The sequence below is a fragment of the Oryctolagus cuniculus genome, chromosome 9 (assembly GCF_964237555.1).
Source record: "Oryctolagus cuniculus chromosome 9, mOryCun1.1, whole genome shotgun sequence".
NCBI classification, from domain to species: domain Eukaryota; kingdom Metazoa; phylum Chordata; class Mammalia; order Lagomorpha; family Leporidae; genus Oryctolagus; species Oryctolagus cuniculus.
In genome coordinates, this window is record NC_091440.1 from 12,988,769 (window position 1) to 13,010,364 (window position 21,596).

Genomic DNA, 21,596 nt, shown 5'->3' on the forward strand with positions numbered 1-21,596 from the left:
ATGCAGACGCAGCCTCTCCAGTCTAGCAGGGGGCAGCGGGGGAAACGCACCCATCCACATCCCACAGTAAAACTCGCACATGCAGGAAGGAGAATGGGGGCCCCATGGGAGGGGGACGGGCTGGCTGGGGGTTAACGCCCTGGCCTGAAGCACCGGCATCCGATATGGGCACCACTTCAAGACCCGGCTGCTCTACTTCCAATCCAGCTCTCTGCTATGGCCTGGGAAAGCAGTGGAAGATGACCCAAGTCCTTGGGCCCCTGCACCCGCATGGGAGACCAGGAAGAAGCTCCTGGCTCCTGGCTTCAGATGGGCGCAGCTCCGGCCATTATGGCCAATTGGGGAGTGAACCAGTGGATGGAAGACCTCTCTCTCTCTCTGCCTCTCCTCTCTTTGTGTAACTCTGACTTTCAAATAAATAAATAAATCTTAAAAAAAAAAAAAGAGAGAGAGAGAGAACATGGGCTCCCAGCAGCCAGCAGAGAGGGTGGGAGGGACGCCCCAGTCTCTTTCCTCCTGGAAGACAAGTCCTTTCTTCTTTTTTTAATGATTATTTGTTTGAAAGGCAGAGTGACAGAGAAAGAGGAAGAGATCCTCCATCACTGGTTCACTCCTCAAATGTCTATAATGGCTGGGCCAGGCAGAAGCCAGGAACCTGGAACTCCATGGGTCTCCCACATGGGTGCAGGGGGCCAACTACTGGGACCATCTTCCACTGCTTTCCCAAGCGCATTAGCAGGGAGCTTGATTGGAAACTGAGCAGCCTGGATTCAAAACAGCACTCTGCTGTTGAGGCGGCAGTATTTTAACCAGATGCACCACAACACCAGCCCCAACATGGCCACAACGGCTGGAGCTGTGCCAATCCAAAGCCAGGAGCCAGGAGCTTCTTCCACGTCTCCCACATGGGTACAAGGGCTCAAGGACTTGGGCCATCTACTGCTGATTTCCCAGGCTATAGCAAGAGCTGGATCAGAAGAGGAGCAGCTAGGTCTTGAACCGGCGCCTATATAGGATGCCGGCACGGTGGGCTGTGGTTTTACCTGCGTACGCCACAGTATCAGCCTCCAACAAATTCTTCTGACTGGCAGCCCCCACCACAGTGGGGTCACTTGCAGGAGGAATCGGTCACAACTCCCAAGTGCTGTACACAGGACATTAGCACACAGCCCCTCTTGCCGGCTCACGGCCCTCCCTAGGTGGTGAGCTGGCTATGGGAGCTAGAAGAGGCAGGTGCAGTGAGAGCGCCATGTCCCAGGCCTCAGGCCTTTGTGGGCCAGGCTAACGGGCAGCAGAGGAGCAGGGAAGACAAAGTCAGCACAGGAGAAAAGCAAAAGGAGGTGGTAAGACCCAGGCATCCACTGGAATCAGACCAAACCTTGGGACATCTTCCTCTTCCTCCTCCAGCCTGCTTCTAGGTTCTGCATTCCCAATGCCCCCTGAATTACTTCAAACCCCCAGTCCCTCTGTACCGTGTCCATCGTCAGCCACTGGACCTGAAGGCTTCACCCTGCTGCTGCAGAGCCATGCAGAGCCATGACGAAAACCTCGTCCGCCCGAGGAGCTCAAGGCGAAGCCAACACCACCTGGCCAAACCAGTCTCCCACGGTGGCAGGGGGAGGTGACAGATGGGACCCATCAGTTGGGAGGAGGCAGAGCTTTCGTTATCTTCAATGTCTGGTCAAACGGAGCTCAAGCGGACCAAAATAACTCAAAGCTCAAAAGCTACATATTTTATATTTCTGAATTCTCCACAGTCCTTCGCTGTTAGGGCAGTAATTCCTTTCTAGGCTATGCAGGCTTTCAGTTCATTTCCCTTGCTTTAATGGTGAGAAAACTAAGGTGCAGTCTAGAGAAAGGCCTGGAACAAGGTCAAGGGCAAACTGTAGGGTCAGCGCTGGACTTGAACCCTGGAGGTCTACCCAGCACCTTCCTGCTTAGAGCAGAGTTGTTCATTTGTTTTGAACTTTAAAAAATTTTTATTTATTTATTTGAAAGAATTGAGAGAGAGAGAGAGAGAGAGAGAGAGAGAGAGAGAGATCTTCAATCCGCTGGCTCACTCTCCAGATAGCCACAAAGACTGGGGCTGGATCAGGCTGAAGCCAGGAGCTTCCTCTGGGTTTCCCACATGGATGCAGGGGCCTAAACACTTGCATCATCTTCCACTGCATTTCCCAGGCCACCAGCAGGGAGCTGGGTGGGAAGTAGAGCAGCTGAGTCTTGAACAGGCACCCATAAGCAAAGCCAGCTCCCAGCTATGCCACAATGCTACCCTGATTTCAAACTTTTTTTTTTTTTTTTTAAACAATGTATAAGAAAATCCTTAAGAGTGGCTTGGCGTTTTGGCTCACTAGGCTAATCCTCCAACTGCATCCAACTGCGGTGCTGGCACACCAGGTTCTAGTCCCGGTCGGGGCACAGGATTCTGTACAGGTTGCCCCTCTTCCAGGCCAGCTCTCTGCTGTGGCCCGGGAGTGCAGTGGAGGATGGCCCAAGTCCTTAGGCCCCTGCACCCATGTAAGAACCTGGAGGAAGCTTCAGCCTAGCCCAGCCCTGGCTGTTGCAGCCATTTGGGGGAGTGAACCAGCAGATGGAAGATTCCCTCTCTCTCTTGCTCTCTCTCTCTTCCTCTCCCCGCCCCCACAGTGTAACTCTGCCTTTCAAATTAAAAAAAAAAATCTGAAAGAAAGAGAGAGAGAGAGAGAGAGAGAAAGAAATTTATACCAGGCTCCAATGTAACATAGTTTTTGAACTCTCAAGTGCACAAGCAATCCAGATGTCCAGCGAATGGACCCAGTGTGGTTTGCACCCACAACGTAGAATTACCAACCTCTGAAAAAAAGGGAAGAAAATTCTGACATTTGCCACAGCATGGATGAACCTGCAGGTCTCGCCAGGTGCAAGACAGTCCCTGAAGGACACAGTCCATGACCCCCCCACCTCCATGAAAACAGCATAAACTCAGAGACTGAAAGGATGCAGACGAAAGGCCCTGGGGTGGGGGTGGCAACTGAGGGGCTGTTAATGAGTGTGGAAGTGCAGAGGGGGAGATGAGTGGAGTCTTGGCGACAGACAGGGGCGGTGGCCACACAGCACCATAAACAGACTTAAGGCCACGGCAATGTGCACTGAGAAATGGCCAAATGGCAATTTGGCTATGTGTGTATATATTCAAATATATATACTTGTATATTTAAAGATTTAATTGAAAGGCAGAGTTATGGGGAGAGAGGAGACAGAGATCTTCTATCCACTGGTTCACTCCCCAAGAAGCTACCGAGCCAGTTCTCTGCTGTGGCCTGGGAAGGCATTGGAGGATGGCCCAAGTGCTTGGGTCCCTGCACCTGCGTGAGAGACCTGGAAGAAGCTCCTGGCTCCTGGCTTCGGATCAGCGCAGATCTGGCCATTGCAGCCATTTGAGGAGTCAATCGGTGGATGGACAACCAACCTCCCTCCCTCCCTCTCTCCCTCCCTCCCTCTCTCCCTCCCTCCCTCTCTCTCTGCCTCTGCATAACTCTTCCTTTCAAATAAATAAATGAATGAATCTTAAAGGAAAAAAAAAAAAAAAGAAGTGGAGCAGTAGTCAGGACTCGAACAGGTACCCATATGGGATGCCAGCATTGCAGGCAGTGGTTTTACCAGCTATGCCATTGTGCTGGCCCCTTCACATATATTTTTAATTTTTATTTATTTGAGAGACAGAGAGAGATCTTTTAAGCACTGTTCACTTCCCAAATGCCCATAACAGCCAGAACAGGGCCAGGACTAAGCCAGGATCCTGGAACTCCATCCGGGTCTCCTACGTGAGTGGCAGGGACCCAAGTATTGTGCTGCCTCCCACGGTGTGCGTGGTCTGGACTGGATCTGGACTGGCACCAGTGCTCCAAGGTTTGCATTAAAAGCTTCCGTCCCAAGCCTGCCCTGGTATCTTTTACCACCATGAAGAAAAATAAACAGCGACCAAGCATTCATCACCAGAAACAGTATCCATTTGATCAAATACTTCGCTTCCTCCATCGGGTCTTTTCCCATTCAGCAAACATCCTGGGCACTGGCAGGCCTGTTTCAGGTCGGGTCTGCAACGCGATGGAAGGCGCAAAGCAAGTCCTGGCTGTAGCGGGCACCCGGGCAGGAAACCCAGGAGCCCCCAGTGCGCCCCTCCTAGGAGGGCGACCAGCAGAGCTCACCGCAGAGGGCCAACCCCGGGCCCAGCACAAGGCAGAGGCAGCCGCAGGGCTGCAGCAGGGAAGCGGAGAGCAGGAGGAAGGGGCGCGGGGCACTGAGCACCTTCCTCGGGTTCTTACAAAGGCGCTTTCAAAGGGGCCATGCAGCAGGCAGCAGAGAAGTCTTTCCGCTACGATCCAGTGTCTTTCACTTCGCTTAAAAACGAACAAGAAAACGAACCCTCCCGGCCCCGCGCCGCAGCCTGCGGAGACAGACTTTGGCGTCTCCCGTTGCCAGAGCGCCCTCCAGTGCCTCACGCGAAAACTGCGCTTGGGCGGGCAGCTGCGCGTCCACTTTCCATCATTTCCTAAACTTCTGGCTTGGGCTGAAAGACAATGTGCAATTTCCGTCTCAGGAACACCACCTGAGATTACACAGGCAGGGCAAGGGCCAGTGCCTTTGAGCAAGCCGGCAAACCGGGGTGCTATACAGTGTATGTGTGCAATCATGTTTTCAGTGGCCATATAAAATTTAAAAGGGTCCACAGAGAAGTCCTTACTAGGAAAAAAAACACAGAAACCGCTTTTTAAGCCATGTAGAACCATGGTTCAGCAGTGAACTGGCTTCCACTAAACCTCTCCCTCACTTGACTGCGGCCAGCAAGTAGGGCAGCAGGTGCTGGTTCTGAACGTTTCGGTAGTTGCTGGTTCTGAGTATCAGTGTTCAAAGCTTCCCTGCAAATATTCACACGGCACTATCGGCACTCTTCCTCCTCGGGGCACAGATAGCCCTGTATGAGAACAGAAACCTTGGGGCTGGTGCCATGGCTAGTAGGTTAAGCCTCTGCCTGTGCACCGGCATCCTGTACAGGTGCTGGTTCATGTCCCGACTGCTTCTCTTCCAGTCCAGCTCCTTGCTAATGGCCTGGGAAAGCAGTGGACGATGGCCCAAGCGCTTAGGCCCCTGTATCCATGTGGGAGACCCAGAAGATGCTCCCAGCTCCTAACCGGCCCAGCTCTGGCCGTTGCAGCCATTTGGGGAGAGAACAGGCGGATGGAGAACCTCTCTCTGCCTCTCAAATAAACAAATCTTTAAAAAAAAGAAAAAAGAAAAAGGAAGGAAGGGAAGAAGGGAGGGAAACAAAGAAAGAAACTGTACATTCTCAGGGAGACTCACTTCTCTTCCTTTGTTATTCCTGTCCCTTTCCAAAGCCCACCTAGAGAAAAACACTACCCAGGTCAGGTTCAGAGGACGACCAGCTTTTACATCCATTTACAGAAAGAGGGACGCCCAGGGTCGCTGCAGGGGAAGCAGTGCTGGTGGATGACGGCTTGGGCACAGGACACTGTCCTGCCTGGTGCTGCCACACTTGACTGCGCGCGGGCCTGCCAGTGCCCGGGAAATGGACGGATGAGCCTCCAGAAGGGACACAGTCCCCCAGGTCTGTACGTGCAAACCAGTCTGCGAGGCGGGTCAATGAGGGGCATCAGCAGGCTCCGCGTGTCCCTCCCGGGACCCAGGAAGCTCGCAAGCAGATCTGACTTCCCCTACACGCTAAGGACACCTCTGCAATCCCCGAAAGGGAAAACTCAGAAATGGTCTAAACGGGTACTAGGGTTACACACACACGTACAAGAGAAGGGTCTTCTAGAAGTTCACAGAAAGTTCAAAGACACTTCAAAAATTCCACATATTATGAAAAACTATGCAAGATCTTAAATTTCTTTTAAAAAGTATTTATTTATTTGAAAGGCAGAGTTACAGACAAAGAGGGAAAGGCAGAGAGAGACAGAGAGAGATCTTTCATTTGTTGGTTCACTCCCAAATGACTGCAATAACAAGGCTGGACCAGGAGCTAGGAGCTTCCCCCTGGTCTCCCATGTGGGTGCAGGGGCCCAAGCGCTTGGGCCATCTTCTACTGCTTCTCCAGGCCATAGCAGAGAGCTGGATATGGGACAGCAGTGAGCATCAGCAATGTAAAGAAAGCAAGAATCAAATCAGCCAAATTGGAAAGGAGAGAGGGAGAGGGAGAGGGAAAGAGGAATGACTTTCAGTTATGGAGCACACTCACTGTCTGTATCATTCAAATGAGTAGTGAGTATTTAGCTGATTTTCTATTTAGCTGTTAAAAAAAAAAAAAGAAAGAAAGGAAATTGATTACTCACTGGTTTGACAGCAACTGGGGGGCAGTGCTGTGGCACAGCGGGTTAAGCAGCTGCCTGCAACACCTTCATCCCACATGGATGCCAGTTCCTAGCTGCCCACTTCCAACCCAGCTCCCTGCTCAAGCACCTGGGAAATCAGTGGAAGGTGGCCCAAGTACTTGGGCCCCTGCACCCACGCGGGAGACCAGGATAGAGTTCCTGGCTTTTGGCTTCAGCCTGGCCCAGCCCTGGCTGTTTAGGCAGTGAACCAGCAGATGGAAGATTTTTTTCTCTCTGCCTTTCTCTTTTTCTGTGTCACTCTGCCTTTCTTTTTCTTTTCTTTTCTTTTTTTTTTTTAAAGAGTTATTTGTTTACTTGAAAGTCAGAGTTACACAGAGAGAGGAGAGGCAGAGAAAGAGAGAGAGGTCTTCCATCCGATGGTTCACTCCTCAATTGGCTGTAACGGCCGGAACTGTGCCGATCCGAAGCCAGGAGCCAGGAGCTTCTTCCAGGTTTCCAACGCGGGTGCAGGGGCCCAAGGACTTGGGCCATCTTCTACTGCTTTCCCAGGCCATACAGAGAGCTGGATCGGAAGAGGAGCAGCCGGGACTCGAACCGGAGTCCATATGGGATGCCAGTGCTTCAGGCCAGGGTGTTAACCCTGTGAGCCACAGCTCCGGCCCCCATCACTCTGCCTTTTAAATAAAATTAATTAATTAATTAATTTAAAAAAAAAAAAAAGAGCAACCGACAAGGCCCACAATGGAAGGCAAGAGAGGAAGTGGGCATCAAGCTTGCTTGTATAGATCAAGCCCACTCTGGTGACAACAAACTCACTCCTGCAATACCAAGATGGCCCTGGGACCTAAGCACTCCTCAAAGTCCCGCCTCACTGGGGATGAAGTCTCTGACAACTGGACTTTGGGAGACACATTCATACCCTAACAATGAGCTATAAAATATTCAAGCAATGATGTGCACTATGTTAAACCTGTTTGATTATAATGGATTTAAATTCATACCTAAAAGGCCTATTTGAAAACAAAAATACTAGTTCCTCAGTGCTCTGTTTATTGCCTATAACACTCTAAATGTAACCCATAGAGATCTTGAGCAATGAGTACGAACAGAACATAGCCGCAACCATATTCAGGGCAGGAAAGCATCACTTTTATTTTTAAATTTTATTCTGTTTTCTAGGTTTATTTACTTACTTGAAAGGCAGAGTTACAGGAAGAGAGAAGGAGCGCGAAAAACAGAGAGAGATTTTTCTATCACTGGTTCACTCCCCAAATGGCCACCATAGCCAGGGCTGGGCCAGGCCAAAGCCAGGAGCTCCCTGGTCTCCCACGTGGGTGCAGGGGCCCAGGCACTGGGACCATCTTCCACTGCCTTCCCAGGTGCATTAGCAGGGAGCCGGACTGGAAGTGCAGCAGCCAGGAACTGAACTTGTGCTAGAATGAGATGCCTGCATCATGGGTAGAGGCTTAACCCACAGAGCCACAATGCCGGCCCCACATACTGTTTTTTAAATTAACAACTCTTGGCCGGCGCCGCGGCTCACTAGGCTAATCTTCCGCCTTGCGGCGCCGGCACACCAGGTTCTAGTCCCGGTCAGGGCACCGGATTCTGTCCCGGTTGCCTCTCTTCCAGACCAGCTCTCTGCTGTGGCCAGGGAGTGCAGTGGAGGATGGCCCAAGTGCTTGGGCCCTGCACCCCATGGGAGACCAGGAGAAGTACCTGGCTCCTGCCATCGGATCAGCACAGTACACCAGCCGCAGCGCGCTGGCCGCGGCGGCCATTGGGGGTGAACAAACGGCAAAGGAAGACCTTTCTCTCTGTCTCTCTCTCTCTCACTGTCCACTCTGACTGTCAAAAAAAAAAAAATAATAATAAATTAATTAATTAACAACTCTTCTAGTCTTAAAAAAAAAAACTGTCGGGGTGGTGTATTCACAGTTTAGACACAGGGTGGACCACCCACATCCTGTAACAGTGTGGCTGGGTTTGCTCCCTGCTTCTGGCTCCTGACTCCAGCCTTCTGCCAATGCAGACCCTGGGAGGTAGCAGCGATGGCTCCACTAACTGCATCCCTGCCACCCACAAGGGAGACCTGCACTGGGTTCCCACTGCGTGGATCTGCCCTTGCCAGCCCCACCTGTCATGAGCATTTGGAGAGGGAACCAGTGGACAGGAGCTCTCTCTCTGCTGGTCTCTCAAATTAAAAAAAAAAAAAAAAAAAAAAAAGACGAATCAAGCCTACCAACAGCCCATCCCCAAGGAGCCCGGCTTGCAGCTCCTCACTTTCCTAGAAACTTACATTCCTAAAATGTCAGCCACAGGCTACTCTGGCCTCCCGCAGGGAGTCCCACACCAAACAGCGACTCCCACAGGGCTGCCAGCACAACATTCATTTCAGGAAACCGCGACCAGAGGCTGTTTTCAGAAACCGCAGCAGTTGGAACCCGGCTGCCGCAAAGCCAGCCTCCAGGAAAGCATCCGTGCAGAGTGGGGCCAGCCTCCACGCGACGGCCCTGCCTAGGCACCCCCCTCCCTGGAACGTCTGAGAACAGACCACCCACAGAGTCCTGTTACTGGGAACACACCACCATGGAGTGTGCCAGAAGAGTGAGGTGCTCACGTCACTCGGGAGAGTCCTCCCGATGACAGTCCTGGCAGTGGGCACAGGTACCGGGAGCGGAGTTGGGGCACACAGCAGGTATGATGGAACTTTTTTAAAATTTTTTAATTTTTTATTTTTTTGACAGGGAGAGTGGACAGTGAGAGAGATAAACAGAGAGAAAGGTATTCCTTCCATTGGTTCACCCTGCAAATGGCTGCTACGGCTGGTGCACTGCGCTGATCCGAAGCCAGGAGCCAGGTGCTTCCTCCTGGTCTCCCATGGGGTGCAGGGCCCAAGCACTTGGGCCATCCTCCACTGTACTCCCGCGCCACAGCAGAGAGCTGGACTGGAAGAGGAGCAACCGGGACAGAATCCGGCGCCCCGACCGGGACTAGAACCTGGGGTGCCGGCGCCACAGGCGGAGGATTAGCCTAGTGAGCCGTGGCGCCGGCCATGATGGAACTTTTTGTATTGTCCTTCTGCGGCCACAGGAGTCAGGGATGGGGTCAAGTGTCAGGAGTTCACCTCCAGGCCTCTGGTTCTCTGCCTGGCTCCTCGGTGTCTCCTGCGGAAGCTGTCAGCTCATCGGCCATGTACCCTTGCTCTGCTCACACACTGCTGCCTCCAGCCCTCAGACAGGAGGAGCGCCGCCCTCCAGAGCTACACTGGGACCACTGTCTCTGGGACACTCCTCAGCAGGGGTGGCAGAGCCCCCTTTCTGGGAATGTGCCCCTCCAGCCACACCTGCTCCCTGAAGAGGCCGTGGACACCTCTGTGTCTTCCTGTTCTGGCCAGCTGCCACGCTCCAGAGTTCTTGCTCCCGAGGGTGGCTGCTGCTCTGGGAAACCGTGTGTCCTGTCCCCAGGTGACTGTCTACAGTCACGGCAGCCTGGTGCTGCTGGCTCCCCGCCAAGTCCCCTTCCTCTTTCTTTTCAGCAGAGGTCCTTCTTCCTCTGTGAAAGTGTTCTGAAGGGGGCCAGCGCCATGGCTCACTTGGTTAATCCTCCACCTGCAGTGCCGGCATCCCTATGGGTACCGGGTTCTAGTCCCGGCTGCTCCTCTTCCAGGCCAGCTCTCTGCTGTGGCCAGGGAGTGCAGTGGAGGATGGCCCAAGTGCTTGGGCCCTGCACCCACATGGGAGACCAGGAGGAGGCACCTGGCTCCTGGGTTTGGATTGGCACAGCACCAGCCATAGCTGCCATTTGGGGGGTGAACTAACAGAAGGAAGACCTTTCTCTCTGTCTCTCTCTCTCTCGCTAACTCTGCCTGTCAAATAAAAAAAAAAGTATACTGAATAATCTCTCTCCAATCTAGAAGGGACAGCAACCCATAGGCTCTGGCTCCAATTCTTCCTTTTTTTTTTTTTTTTAATTTATTTATTGGAAAGGCAGAGTGACAGAAAGAGAAGAAGGAAGGAAAGAGAGACAGGTCTTTCATCTGCTGGTTTTCTCCCAAAATGGCCCCAACAGTCAGGTATGGACATAAAATGCAAATATCCTCAACAAAATACTAGCTAATGAAATCCAACAGCACATCAGAAAGATCATTCACCTGAACCAAGTGGGATTTGTCCCTGGTATGCAGGGATGGTTCAACATTTGCAAATCACTCAATGTGATACACCATATTAACAAACTGAAGAAAAAAACCATAGGGTTATCTCAATAGATGCAGAGACAGCATTTGATAAAATACAACACCCTTTCATGATGATAACCTTAGGCAAACTGGGTATAGAAGGAACATTCCTTAAAGAATCAAAGCAATTTATGACAAACCATAGCCAGCATCCTATGGAATGGGAAAAAGCTGATAGAATTTCCACTAAGGTCTGGAACCAGACAAGGATGCCCACTCTCACCATTGCTATTCAATACAGTTCTGGAAGTTTTAGCCAGAGCCAGTAGGAAAGAAAGAAATCAAAGGGCTACAAATTGGAAAGGAGGAAGTCAAACTATCCCTATTTGCAGATGACATGATTCTACAGAAAGGGGAACAAAAAGTTCCACTAAGAGACTGCTGGAACTCAGATTTTCTGAGTTCAGTAAAGTAGCAGGATATAAAATTAGCACACAAAAATCAATAGCCATTGTATGCACAGACAATGCCATGGCTAAGAAAGAACTGCTATGATCAATCCCATTCACAAAAAGCTACAGAAAAAGTTAAATATCTTGGAATATATTTAACCAAGGACATGAAAGATCACTACGATGAAAATTACAAAACATTAAAGAAAGAAACAGAAGACACAAAAAATGGAAAAATCTCCCATGTTTGTGGATTGGAAGAATTAATACCATCAAAATGTCAATACTAGTAAAAGCAAGTTATACATTCAATGTGATCCCAATCAAAACACCAACAACATTAACTCAGATCTAGAAAAAGCAATGCTAAAATTCAGATTGAAACACAAGAGACCCTGAATACCGAAAGCAGTATTATACAACAAAAACAGAGCTGAGGCATCACAATACCAGATTTCAAGACATACTACAGGGAACTTATAATCAAAACAACCTGGCACTGGCACAAAAATTGACAAGTAGAACAACAGAACAGAATAGAGACTAACCTCTGACAAAGGAGCTAAAACCATTGCCTGGAGAAAAGACAGTCTCCTTAACAAATGGTCCTGGGCAAACTGGATCTTTGCAAGCAGAAGTATGAAACAAGCCCCCTGCATTACACCTTATTTAAAAATCAACTCAAAATGGAACAAGGATCTGAATCTATGACCTGATACTATCAAATTACTAGGGACAACACTGGGGAAACTCTGTAAGACATTGGCATAGGCAAAGACTTCTTGGAAAAGACCCCAGAAGCACAGGCAATCAAAGCCAACATAGACAAATGTGATTACACCAAGCTGAGAAGCTTCTGCACTTCAAAAGAAAAATAGCAAAGTGAAGAAAAAACCGACAGAATGGGAGAAAATATTTGCAAACTATGCAACCAATAAAGGATTAATATCCAGAATCTATATAGAGCTCCATAAACTCAACAACAACAAAACAAACAATCCAGTTAAGAAACGGGTAAAGGAGCCAGCACCGCGGCTCACTAGGCTAATCCTCCACCTAGCGGCACCAGCACACCGGGTTCTAGTCCCGGTCAGGGCGCCTGATTCTGTCCCGGTTGCCCCTCTTCCAGGCCAGCTCTCTGCTGTGGCCTGGGAGTGCAGTGGAGGATGGCCCAAGTGTTTGGGCCATGCACCCCATGGGAGACCAGGAGAAACACCTGGCTCCTGCCATTGGATCAGTGTGGTGTGCCGGCCGCGGCGGCCATTGGAGGGTGAACCAACGGCAAAGGAAGACCTTTCTCTCTGTCTCTCTCTCTCTCTCTCTCTCACTATCCACTCTGCCTGTGGGGGGAAAAAAAAAAGAAAAGAAAAAAGAAAAGAAATTATTGTGAATATACACCATGGAATACTACTCAGCCATAAAAAAGAATGAAATCCTGTCTTTCGCAACAAAATAGATCCAACTGGAAACCGTTATACTTAGTGAAATAAGCCAGTCCCCAAAAGACAAATACTATATGTTTTCCCTTATCAGTAACTAATAGAGTACCAAAAATGTAAAGTATAAGAGTGAAATTGACATTTTGAGATTTGACAATTGTTTACAGCCCTGGTCTCTTCTGTTGAAGAACAGTGTTTTTTTCTTACCATTTGTTGACCTCTTTACTTAGTGTAGGGTTAATCTTATGAGTATAAATAAACTGAAAATAGATCATTGTAAAAATTAAGAGTGGGAATAGGAGAGGAAGGAGGAGGGGGAAGGGTGGGATCGTGGCCAGGAGGGAGGGCAGGCTGGCAAGCATCACTATGTCCTATGCCTGGACCACCACAAGCAGCCTTCTGCCCCACAACACATTGTTTTTGTTCACAGCGAACCCTTGCAGCCTCTCACCAGGCATTTGGACAACTGTAGTCAACTCCTAGTGATGCCAGACAATTTTTAAAGTTATCTGACACTTGAGGTAGTTAAGGCATCTGCACCCCACATGGGAGGGCCTGGGTTCAAGGTCCCCTCTAGCTTCCAGCTACTGTGCAGTAGGGGGACAGCAGACAATGGCTCAAGTTGTTGGATGTCTGCTACCCACTTGGGAGACCTGGACTGAGTTCCCAGCTCCTGACTTCTTAGCACAGCCCCATCTGTTGTGGGGATGTGGAGAGAAGGAGAATGAACCAGCAGATGGGAGCTCTCTGTGCATCTCTGTGTGTGTCTCTCTGTCCCTCAAGTAAACACTTCATATAGTGTACACTATTCCACCTTAGCTCTTCTCAGAACCATGCTTTCTTGATCTCTCATCCCTTTCCACCCAGCTCCTGCTTCTCCCCATTCCCTCACACCGCCTCTGACCCTCTCTGCCTTTCTCTGTCCCCTCTTCTCCTACTGCCATCCTCCCCTTGGCTCCCAGCCCTCCCCTCTTCCCGTAACTGCCCCAGATGAGTCCGAGGGAGAGCAGTGGCTGTCACAGGAACCTCCAGAGGCCTCAGAGATAAGGGGAACCCAACAAAAGGGCCCCCAGTGCCCCAACAGGTAACCCCTCGAAGGTGCCCTCGGGCCACACTGCCCACGGCCCTGTTGGCTCTCCTCGCTTCCTGTCCCTTGGTGCTGGCCCATGCTCTTGGGTTCTCCACTCGTGTGAGTTTCTGTCTTCACCAGGTTCTTCTCTACTCAGCACTGCAGAATAAGAGTTGTCCCAGCACACTGCCCCAGTGCCACCCTGAGCACACAGCCCCGAGGCTGTTCCTTTCAGAGCGGCATCACTGACCAAGAAACGAGGTGACAGGTACCAGAAATTCAAGAGAAAATCATCGTAAGGTTCGGACGTTCGGTGTAGTTGTTAAGATGCCACTTGGGATGCCCACATCCTGTATCAGAGTGCCTGGGTTCAAGTCCCAGCCCCACTTCTGAGTCCAGCTTCCTGCTATTGTGCACACTGGGAGGCAGCCGTGAGGGCTCAAGTAGCTGGGTCCCTGCCGTCAAAGAGGACATCTGGATTTAGTTCCTGGATGCAGAACCTGCACAGTGCAAACATCATTGTCCCTGAGGTCACTGGTCCCAAGAATCACATGCAGTCATTTGACAACACAGGTACCTGTGACGGAAGATAACATTTGGGGCAAACAACAGGCTAATCAAAAACCTTAGAAGGAAAAGCTGGAGAATGAGATGTCGGGGGGCTCTGAAAAGTTGTCACCAGGATGCAGGGGTGGTCATCTTGTGCAGTGGTTCAGACCCTGCTTGGCAGGGTAGGCATCTGTTTGGATGCCCACACCCACATCAGAGTGCCTGGGACAGAGTCCCACCTCGGCTTCTGACCCAGCTTCTTCCTCTCAGTGGCTCCAAGATAATGGCCCGAGTACTCGGGTTCCTGCTGCCCATGTGGGACACCCTCACGGAGTTCCCAGTTTCGGCCTGGCCCAGCTCCAGCCTGGCCCAGCTCCAGCTGTGGCAGGTATTTGTGGAGTAGACCCAGCAGAAGGAAGATCTCTGTTTCTGTCTCTCTGTTTTCAAATAAATCAAAATAAATTTTTGGAAAAAAATTTTAAAGCTCTGACCAACTCCTGGGAATCTACAAGGTCATGTACACGTGTGGGGCGAAGTGCATGCCCAAGGCTGCACACATGCTCAGGAAAGACCTAGAAGATCATAAGCTCTCGTGACTAGCTAGACTTCTGTGTAAGCAGAAAGTGAAGGCAAAAGTGGAGAGAGGGAGGTAAAGCCAAGGCAGAATGTGCAAAACACGCCAGGCGTGCAGGGCTGCTCAGCAGATGAGCTCTCTCGGTCCCAGGCATTGGAGGAAATCTCTATCTACTCACGAGCTGACACCAGAGACCTCAGTGGACACACAGGACAAAGAATACAATGTGATATTTGCTCTTTACCCCACCCACCACGGGTGATCAACTTAACCCTCTTCTCCCCTGGCGGGAGGTCTCTGGGTGGGGCTGAAAGTCCCGCCTTGTTCTTCCTGGTGACCACCAGCCACCTCGCTGGCAGCTGGCACGCAAAACCGCGAGCACTCTGGGCTTCAGGAGCTCACGTGTGAGGGCAGGGGCAGAGATCAAGGACTTGTTTCTTTGTGTTATCAGAGCAGCACACAACTCAGTCAAGAAACAGGCAGAAAACCTGACAGTTCACCAAAGATACACAGGTGGCAAATAAGCACATGAAGACACCTAACATCATTGTCCTAAGGAAACCCCAAGTTAAAAGAAATTAACAAATTAAAACAAGGTACCACACCACACCTACCAGAATGGCTACAATGTTTCAAAACTGGCAGTACCAAGGCTGGCACTGTGGTAGAACTGGAGAGGGACAGCACAGTCAGTCATTTCTTACAAAGCTAAACATAATGATTACCGCATTAATACTCCCAGGTATTTCCCCCAATCGTGTGAAAACATGTGCCTATGAAAACCTGCACACAGGGGCCAGTGCTGTGGCATAGTGGGTAAAGCCATCAGCTGTGACGCTGGCATTCCATACAGGCACTGTGCAAGTCCCAGTTGCTTCACGTCTGATCCAGCTCCTTGCTAATGCTCCAGGGAATTCAGCAGAGGACGGCCCAAGTCCTTGGGCCCCTGCACTCACGTGGGAGACCTGGAAGAAGCTCCTGGCTCCTGGCTCCTGGCTCCTGAACTGCCCAGCTCCAGCCATTGTAGCCATTTGGGGAGTGAACCAGCAGATGGAAATAGCTCTTGCTGGTTCTCTCTCTGTATCCATTCTCTTTCACTCTTTCTCTGTCTCCCCCATCCCCCATAACTCTGCCTTTCAAATAAACAATATAAATCTTTAAAATGTATACAGATTACATAATCAACACAGACTGCAAGTGACCAAAATGTCCTTCAATAAGTCAATGGATAAACAAACTGTGGTAAAATAAATAAATAAATAAAGCGTTATCAAGCCATGAAAAGACATAGGGGAACTTCAAAAATGTGTTGCTGAGGTCGGCGCTGTGGCACAGCAGGTAAAGCCACCACCTGCAGTACCAGCATCCCGTATGGGTGCTGGTTCCAGTCCCAGATGCTCCTCTTCTGATCCAGCTCTATGGTATGGCCTGGGAAAGCAGTAGATGGCCCAAATCCTTGGGCCCTTGCACTTGTGTGGGAGCTCTGTAAGAAGCTCCTGGCTCCTGGCTTCGGATTGGCACAGCTCTGGCCATTGCAGCCATCTTGGGGAGTGAACCAGTGGATAGAAGACCTCTCTTTCTCTCTGCTTCAGCCTCTCTGTAACTCTGCCTTTCAGATAAAATAAATAAATCTTTCTTTTTTTAAAGTGTGTTGCTGGGAGAAAGAACATAGTCTAAAACACTATATAGGGGTCGGCACCATGCATAGCGGGTAAAGCCGCCACCTACAGTGCCAGCATCCCATTTGGGCAACAGGTTTTAGTCCTAGCTGCTCCACTTCTGATCTAGCTCTCTGCTATGGCCTAGGAAAGCAGTAGGAGATGGCCCAAGTGCTTGGGCCCCTGCACCTGCGTGGGAGACCCAGAGGAAGCTCCTGGCTCTTGGCTTCAGATCGGCCCAGCTCCAGTCATTGTGACCAATTGGGATGTGAACCAGCGGTTGGAAAATCGATTCTCGCTCTCTCTCTCTCTCTCTCTCTGCCTCTCCTTCTTTGTGTGTAACTCTGACTTTCAAATACATCAAATACATAAATAAATCTTTGGGAAAAAACACTATATACCATATAATTCCAATTATACAACATTCTGGAAAAGGCAAAATATAGGGATGTGACATGAGCGGTGCTTGCAGCGAGCATGGGAGGAAGGGAGAAGCAAAGGTAAAGCAAAGCACTGGGGGTTTTTAGGGCAGGAAAGCTATGCTGAACGGCGCTGTCATACCGCAATGGAAAATACATGATGTTACGCATTTGTCAAAATGCACAGAACTTCACAACTCAGAGAGCAAACCTCAATAGATGGAATTAAATAAAGTCACTTGGGAAGTAAGGGGATCCAGGAAAGAACGCAGACTGTGGCCAGGGAATCTAACTGTAATACAACTGCATCGGCAACCTCACAGAAGGGGACACGGAGAAGCAGTGCTGACCTAAACCACTCTGGAGATGAGCAGAGCCCGTGAAACTGAAGAAAGGGAACTGCACCCAGCACAGCACGGGAGCCGATGAAGTTCCCCAGGCACGGGTGAACAAGCCTGGTACCGTTACACACGCAAGGGAGTCAGCTATCCTGCTACTGTTAAACATGCAAGCTGGTTAGCGACTGTGCACCGTGGGAACCAGGTTTCTCACTGTGGGCGAATTTACAAACAAGACAGGAGGGAGGCTAGAAGGATCCACCAGACAATGAATGAAGGGAGGAGACAACAGTGTGGATTCTCATTTAGCTGAATGTGGCTCCAGATGCTTACGCAGAAATACTGATGGAGAAACCCTACACTGGGTTAGCAGTCACACATCGACTTCCTTGCTGGGTTTTGTTCTTGCTAAGATTCATTGATTTGAAACACAGAGTAACAGAGAAAGAGAGAAAAACCCCCATCCGCTGGTTTACTCCCAGAAATGCCTGCAACAGCCGGGCCTGGACCAGGCTGAAGCCAGAAGCCAGAAACTCCATCCTGGGCTCCCACATGGGTGGCACTGACTAGTACTCAGGCCATCTTCTGCAGCGTTCCCAGGCATTCGCAGGAAGCTGGATGGAAAGCAGAGCAGCCAGGACCCAAACCAGCGCTCTGACACGATGTTGGTGTTGCCAGCAGTGACAGCCTCTGTGCCAAAACACCAGCCCTCCTTACTCTGTAAACTGGGGTTATGTGCCCCCTCCTTGAAGGCAGGGATGTGCATAAATCCACGAGTGGCCTCAGCAACAGAGACAAGACAGGCAGGGAAGCAGCAGGAGAAAATGTGTGCAGGTAGGAAAAAGCCACTAGAAGCTGCCCATGGAGGTGGACAGACAGACATGCTAAGCAGATGTCTTTCTTCCTCGCCAGGGCGCTCTGCAGACTGGGCCTTCTGCTGATTTAATCTCTGGCTGGGTGCATGGAAGCTTCGTGGATGAGAGCGTGCTGCCCAAGCCTTGGCGTCAGCAAGGCTGGTGAGCTAAGTGCCCAGTGCTTTGCCAGTGTCACCAGTGTGCGGCCACAGGTCCCACTGCTGAACAGTAGGCTGGCCCTCCACGGGTCTCAAAAGGAAGCTTCTGGCGGGGCCTGGATACATCCCCCAGCTCTGCTCTGGCTGCGGTTTGTCAGCCATGAGCCAGGGCCCCTTGCCAGGGGTGGCAAAGGAACTGGAAGGTGGGCTGCCCACGAATGGGTGAGACGCACGCAGACGTAAAAAGTCCAGAAGCAGCTTTGTAGTGCAGGGAGTTAAGTCACCACTTGGGGCAGGAGTGCCCCACAGTCCCACTTCTCTGCTTCCAATTCAGCGCCCTGCTCAGGCACCTGGAGAGACCGCAGATGACGGCCCCAGCGCCAGGGTCCCTGCCACCCACACGGGAGACCCGGATGGAGTTCAGGCTGGTGGCTCCGGCCTGGGCTGCCATTGGGGGGGGGGGGGGGCTGACCCAGTGGATGGAAGATCTCTCGTCACTCTGCCTAATACATCTTCAAAAGGAAAAGGTGGGGCCTGGCCCGTGAAGTCCGCTCTGCCACTGCTGGTGCCAGGCTTTTGCACCAGTCACCTCGCCTCTCTCAGCCTGTTTTCTCTCCTCATCACCAGGACAAGGGCAGGCCCGGAAAGCAAGAACGCGCACGCGCATGCACGAGGTGGCCCTGGACCCCAGCACTGGGCAGGTCCTGGCTGGCGAGCCCAGGTGGGGGGGCTCCAGGTGTCCTTTATTAAACCAGGGAGCGCTGCAACAGCACGAAACCTCGTCACCTGTGCAATCATTACTCCTCGTAAGACATGCCATTGAGTCAAAACTTAATGGGTTTGTGGGCTTGAAATGAGTTTTTTTTAATTACTGGTTCAATGCCTAACGCTGTAAAAACCAAGATATCAGCAAAACTGGGAACAGCTGTGCCAGACAGCGTGCGGCGCCGCTCAAGGGCCCACGCCGCGACCGGTCACAGGCTCACGGAGCGAGCTGTGCTTTCTGGGGCGGACAGAGTCCGTGCACCTCGAGCCAATGTCTGCGCCCATTTTCCGGGTCCAACCAACACCTCACGGCGCCGCGGCAGCGCGCGACCTTGGCAGAGGTCGACCCGGGACTCCCGCGAGGGTTCCGGGAGGCCGCGCCGGGGGAGCACACGCTCGCAGGCTCAGGCTCAGGCCGACCCGCCGGGCGGGGACCGGGGACCTGCACTCACAGGCTGCGCAGCGCCGCCACTTCCGCCGCTCCCGCCGCTCCGCGCACCGCCCTCCGCAGCAGACGCAGCGCCATCTTCCTGACGCACACGCCCCGCCCCGCCTCCGCCTAGCCACGCCCCCTCCGCCTAGCCACGGGCCGCCTCCGCCTCTCCCAGCCCACGCTCCAGCTTGGCCCCGCCCTATCTCCGCCTAGCCACGCCCCCTCCGCCTAGCCACGGCCCGCCTCCGCCTCTCCCAGCCCACGCTCCAGCGTGGCCCCGCCCTTTTCTCCACGCCCCGCCCTCCCTCCTCTGCGCACTCGCCCCTCTCCGCGCGGGTAGTGACTGGCAGGAGAGACCAGGCCCGGGGTCACGTGTCCGAGGTGGAACAGTCCGAGGCTGTTCCGCGTCGTCGTGAGGCAGAACGGAGGGTCTGAACGAGGCGTGTCCCTGTGCGTGTTTGGAGAACTGGCGTTTTCCTGGCCGGGGCAGGCCACACTTTCTAGGGCTTATTTTTGTGGTGAAAACGCCACGGGACGCCGGCTGCGAGCCCGCCACGTGCGTGCCTCGCTTACCGGTCCGGGTGCGGTCAGAGAACGAGAACACGCGGCCTCCGCCCCAGCGCTTGCGGGGGCGAGGCCCGCCCAGCCTCGGTGGGAAAGCCCAGCTGACGCAGGACCAGGCGTTCCCTCGCAGTTCGCCCTCCGGGTTCCCGCACCCCGCCTAGCCCTGGGGTCACCCCAGACGAGCCCGCTTTCGGATGTCAGACCTGGGGGCTTCACCCTCTGAGTTACTCCGTACAGGAAGAGATGCCGGGGCCTTAGACTTGGGGCTCAGCTCCCACACCAATCCTGCCTTTAATTAAAAGTGTGCCGCCTGGCCGGCGCCGCGGCTCAATAGGCTAATCCTCCGCCTAGCGGCGCCGGCACACCAGGTTCTAGTCCCGGTCGGGGCGCCGGATTCTGTCCCGGTTGCCCCTCTTCCAGGCCAGCCCTCTGCTGTGGCCAGGGAGTGCAGTGGAGGATGGCCCAGGTGCTTGGGCCCTGCACCCCATGGGAGACCAGGAAAAGCACCTGGCTCCTGGCTCCTGCCATCGGATCAGCGTGGTGCGCCGGCTGCAGCGCGCTGGCCGCGGCGGCCATTGGAGGGTGAACCAACGGCAAAGGAAGACCTTTCTCTCTGTCTTCTCTCTCTCACTGTCCACTCTGCCTGTCAAAAAAAAAAAAAAAAAAAAAAGTGTGCCGCCTTACTCATGACGGAGTTTTCTGTTATCTTGACTTTTAGCATATTGTCTTAAATGTTATTTTTCCTAATTACTGAAATTTTTAGAGCTTGCCCCTTAAGTTTTGAATTTGAGGCTGGTTCTAGCCAGTGCCACTTTATACCTGGATTTTTCCAAAACTGCCTTGCTCCAAGTCTCCCTCCTTCAACCAACCCTTTTGCTACCAGCCTGGTTTGTTAATTTATTTATTTGTTTAGGCCAAAGCCAAGGGCCCGTAACTCAATCTGGGTCTCCCACATGGTTATCGGAAACCCAGGTTCTTGGGCCATCATCTGCTACCTCCCAGGTGCACTAACAGGGAAGGTGGTTAGAGAGCACAGCGTGGCCAGGACTTGAACTTGGCTCTGGTATGGGACACAAACAAGTGGCTTAACCTGCTGCACGGTAACCCCCTGGCTTATCTTTTAAAGGGTGGTGCGGCTCCCAGTTCCAGAGTTTAATATATGTTTATTTTTTATTTAGAAGCAGAGGGACAGAGATGGTTTATTCCACAAGAAGTCAATCCAGGTCTCCCGGTGGGTGGCGAAGACCCATCTACCGGAGCCATCACCTACTGTTTCCCACAATGTGTGCTAGCAGGAAGCAGGAATCGGGAGCAGAGCCGGGACTTGAACCCACACACTCCAGCAGGGACATGGGCCTGGCTACTCTGCACCAAATACAGCAGGTGTGGCCATGGGAAGTCACTTGGCCTCTCCGGGTTCCAGTTTTCTCATCTGTAAAATGGACTGAATTCCTCACAAGGCGTGTTGAGACACACTGAGTTCATGTACATATATGCTCCTACGCCTTATTTGTCCTTTCCCCCAGGGTTCTCGGGGTGGGGAGTTAGGATTCCCGCCTACCTGTCAGGCTTTGGAGTGCAGTGTTGTCCAGTGGGCAGCGCTGGACAAGTGCCGAGCAGCCCCATTTGAGAAAAGCTGCTGATGCCTGTTTGGAAACGCCGCCTGGATTGGGCATTGTGGTGCAGGGTGTCCAGCCTCCCCTTGGGGCAACTGCATCCCATAGCAGAGTACAGGTTCAAGTCCTGGCACCTCCACTGCTGATCCAGCTTCTGCTAATGCATCTCTGGAGGCAGCGATTGATGGCCCAGTGCTTG

The 21,596-nt window shown here is 52.0% G+C and overlaps 1 protein-coding gene across 5 annotated transcripts in view; it reads right to left on the reverse strand.

Annotated features, from left to right (window-relative positions):
- CLYBL (citramalyl-CoA lyase) overlaps positions 1–19,432 on the reverse strand; it is a 244,438-nt gene extending 225,006 nt beyond the window's left edge. For all 5 annotated transcript variants that reach the window (XM_017343572.3, XM_008260142.4, XM_070048645.1 and 2 more), the window contains exon 1: positions 19,237–19,432. In XM_017343572.3, coding sequence (XP_017199061.3) covers positions 19,237–19,310 — 74 coding nt within the window. In that variant the 5' untranslated portion in view covers positions 19,311–19,432. The remainder of the gene's footprint in view (positions 1–19,236) is intronic.
- Positions 19,433–21,596: the final 2,164 nt, after the last annotated feature.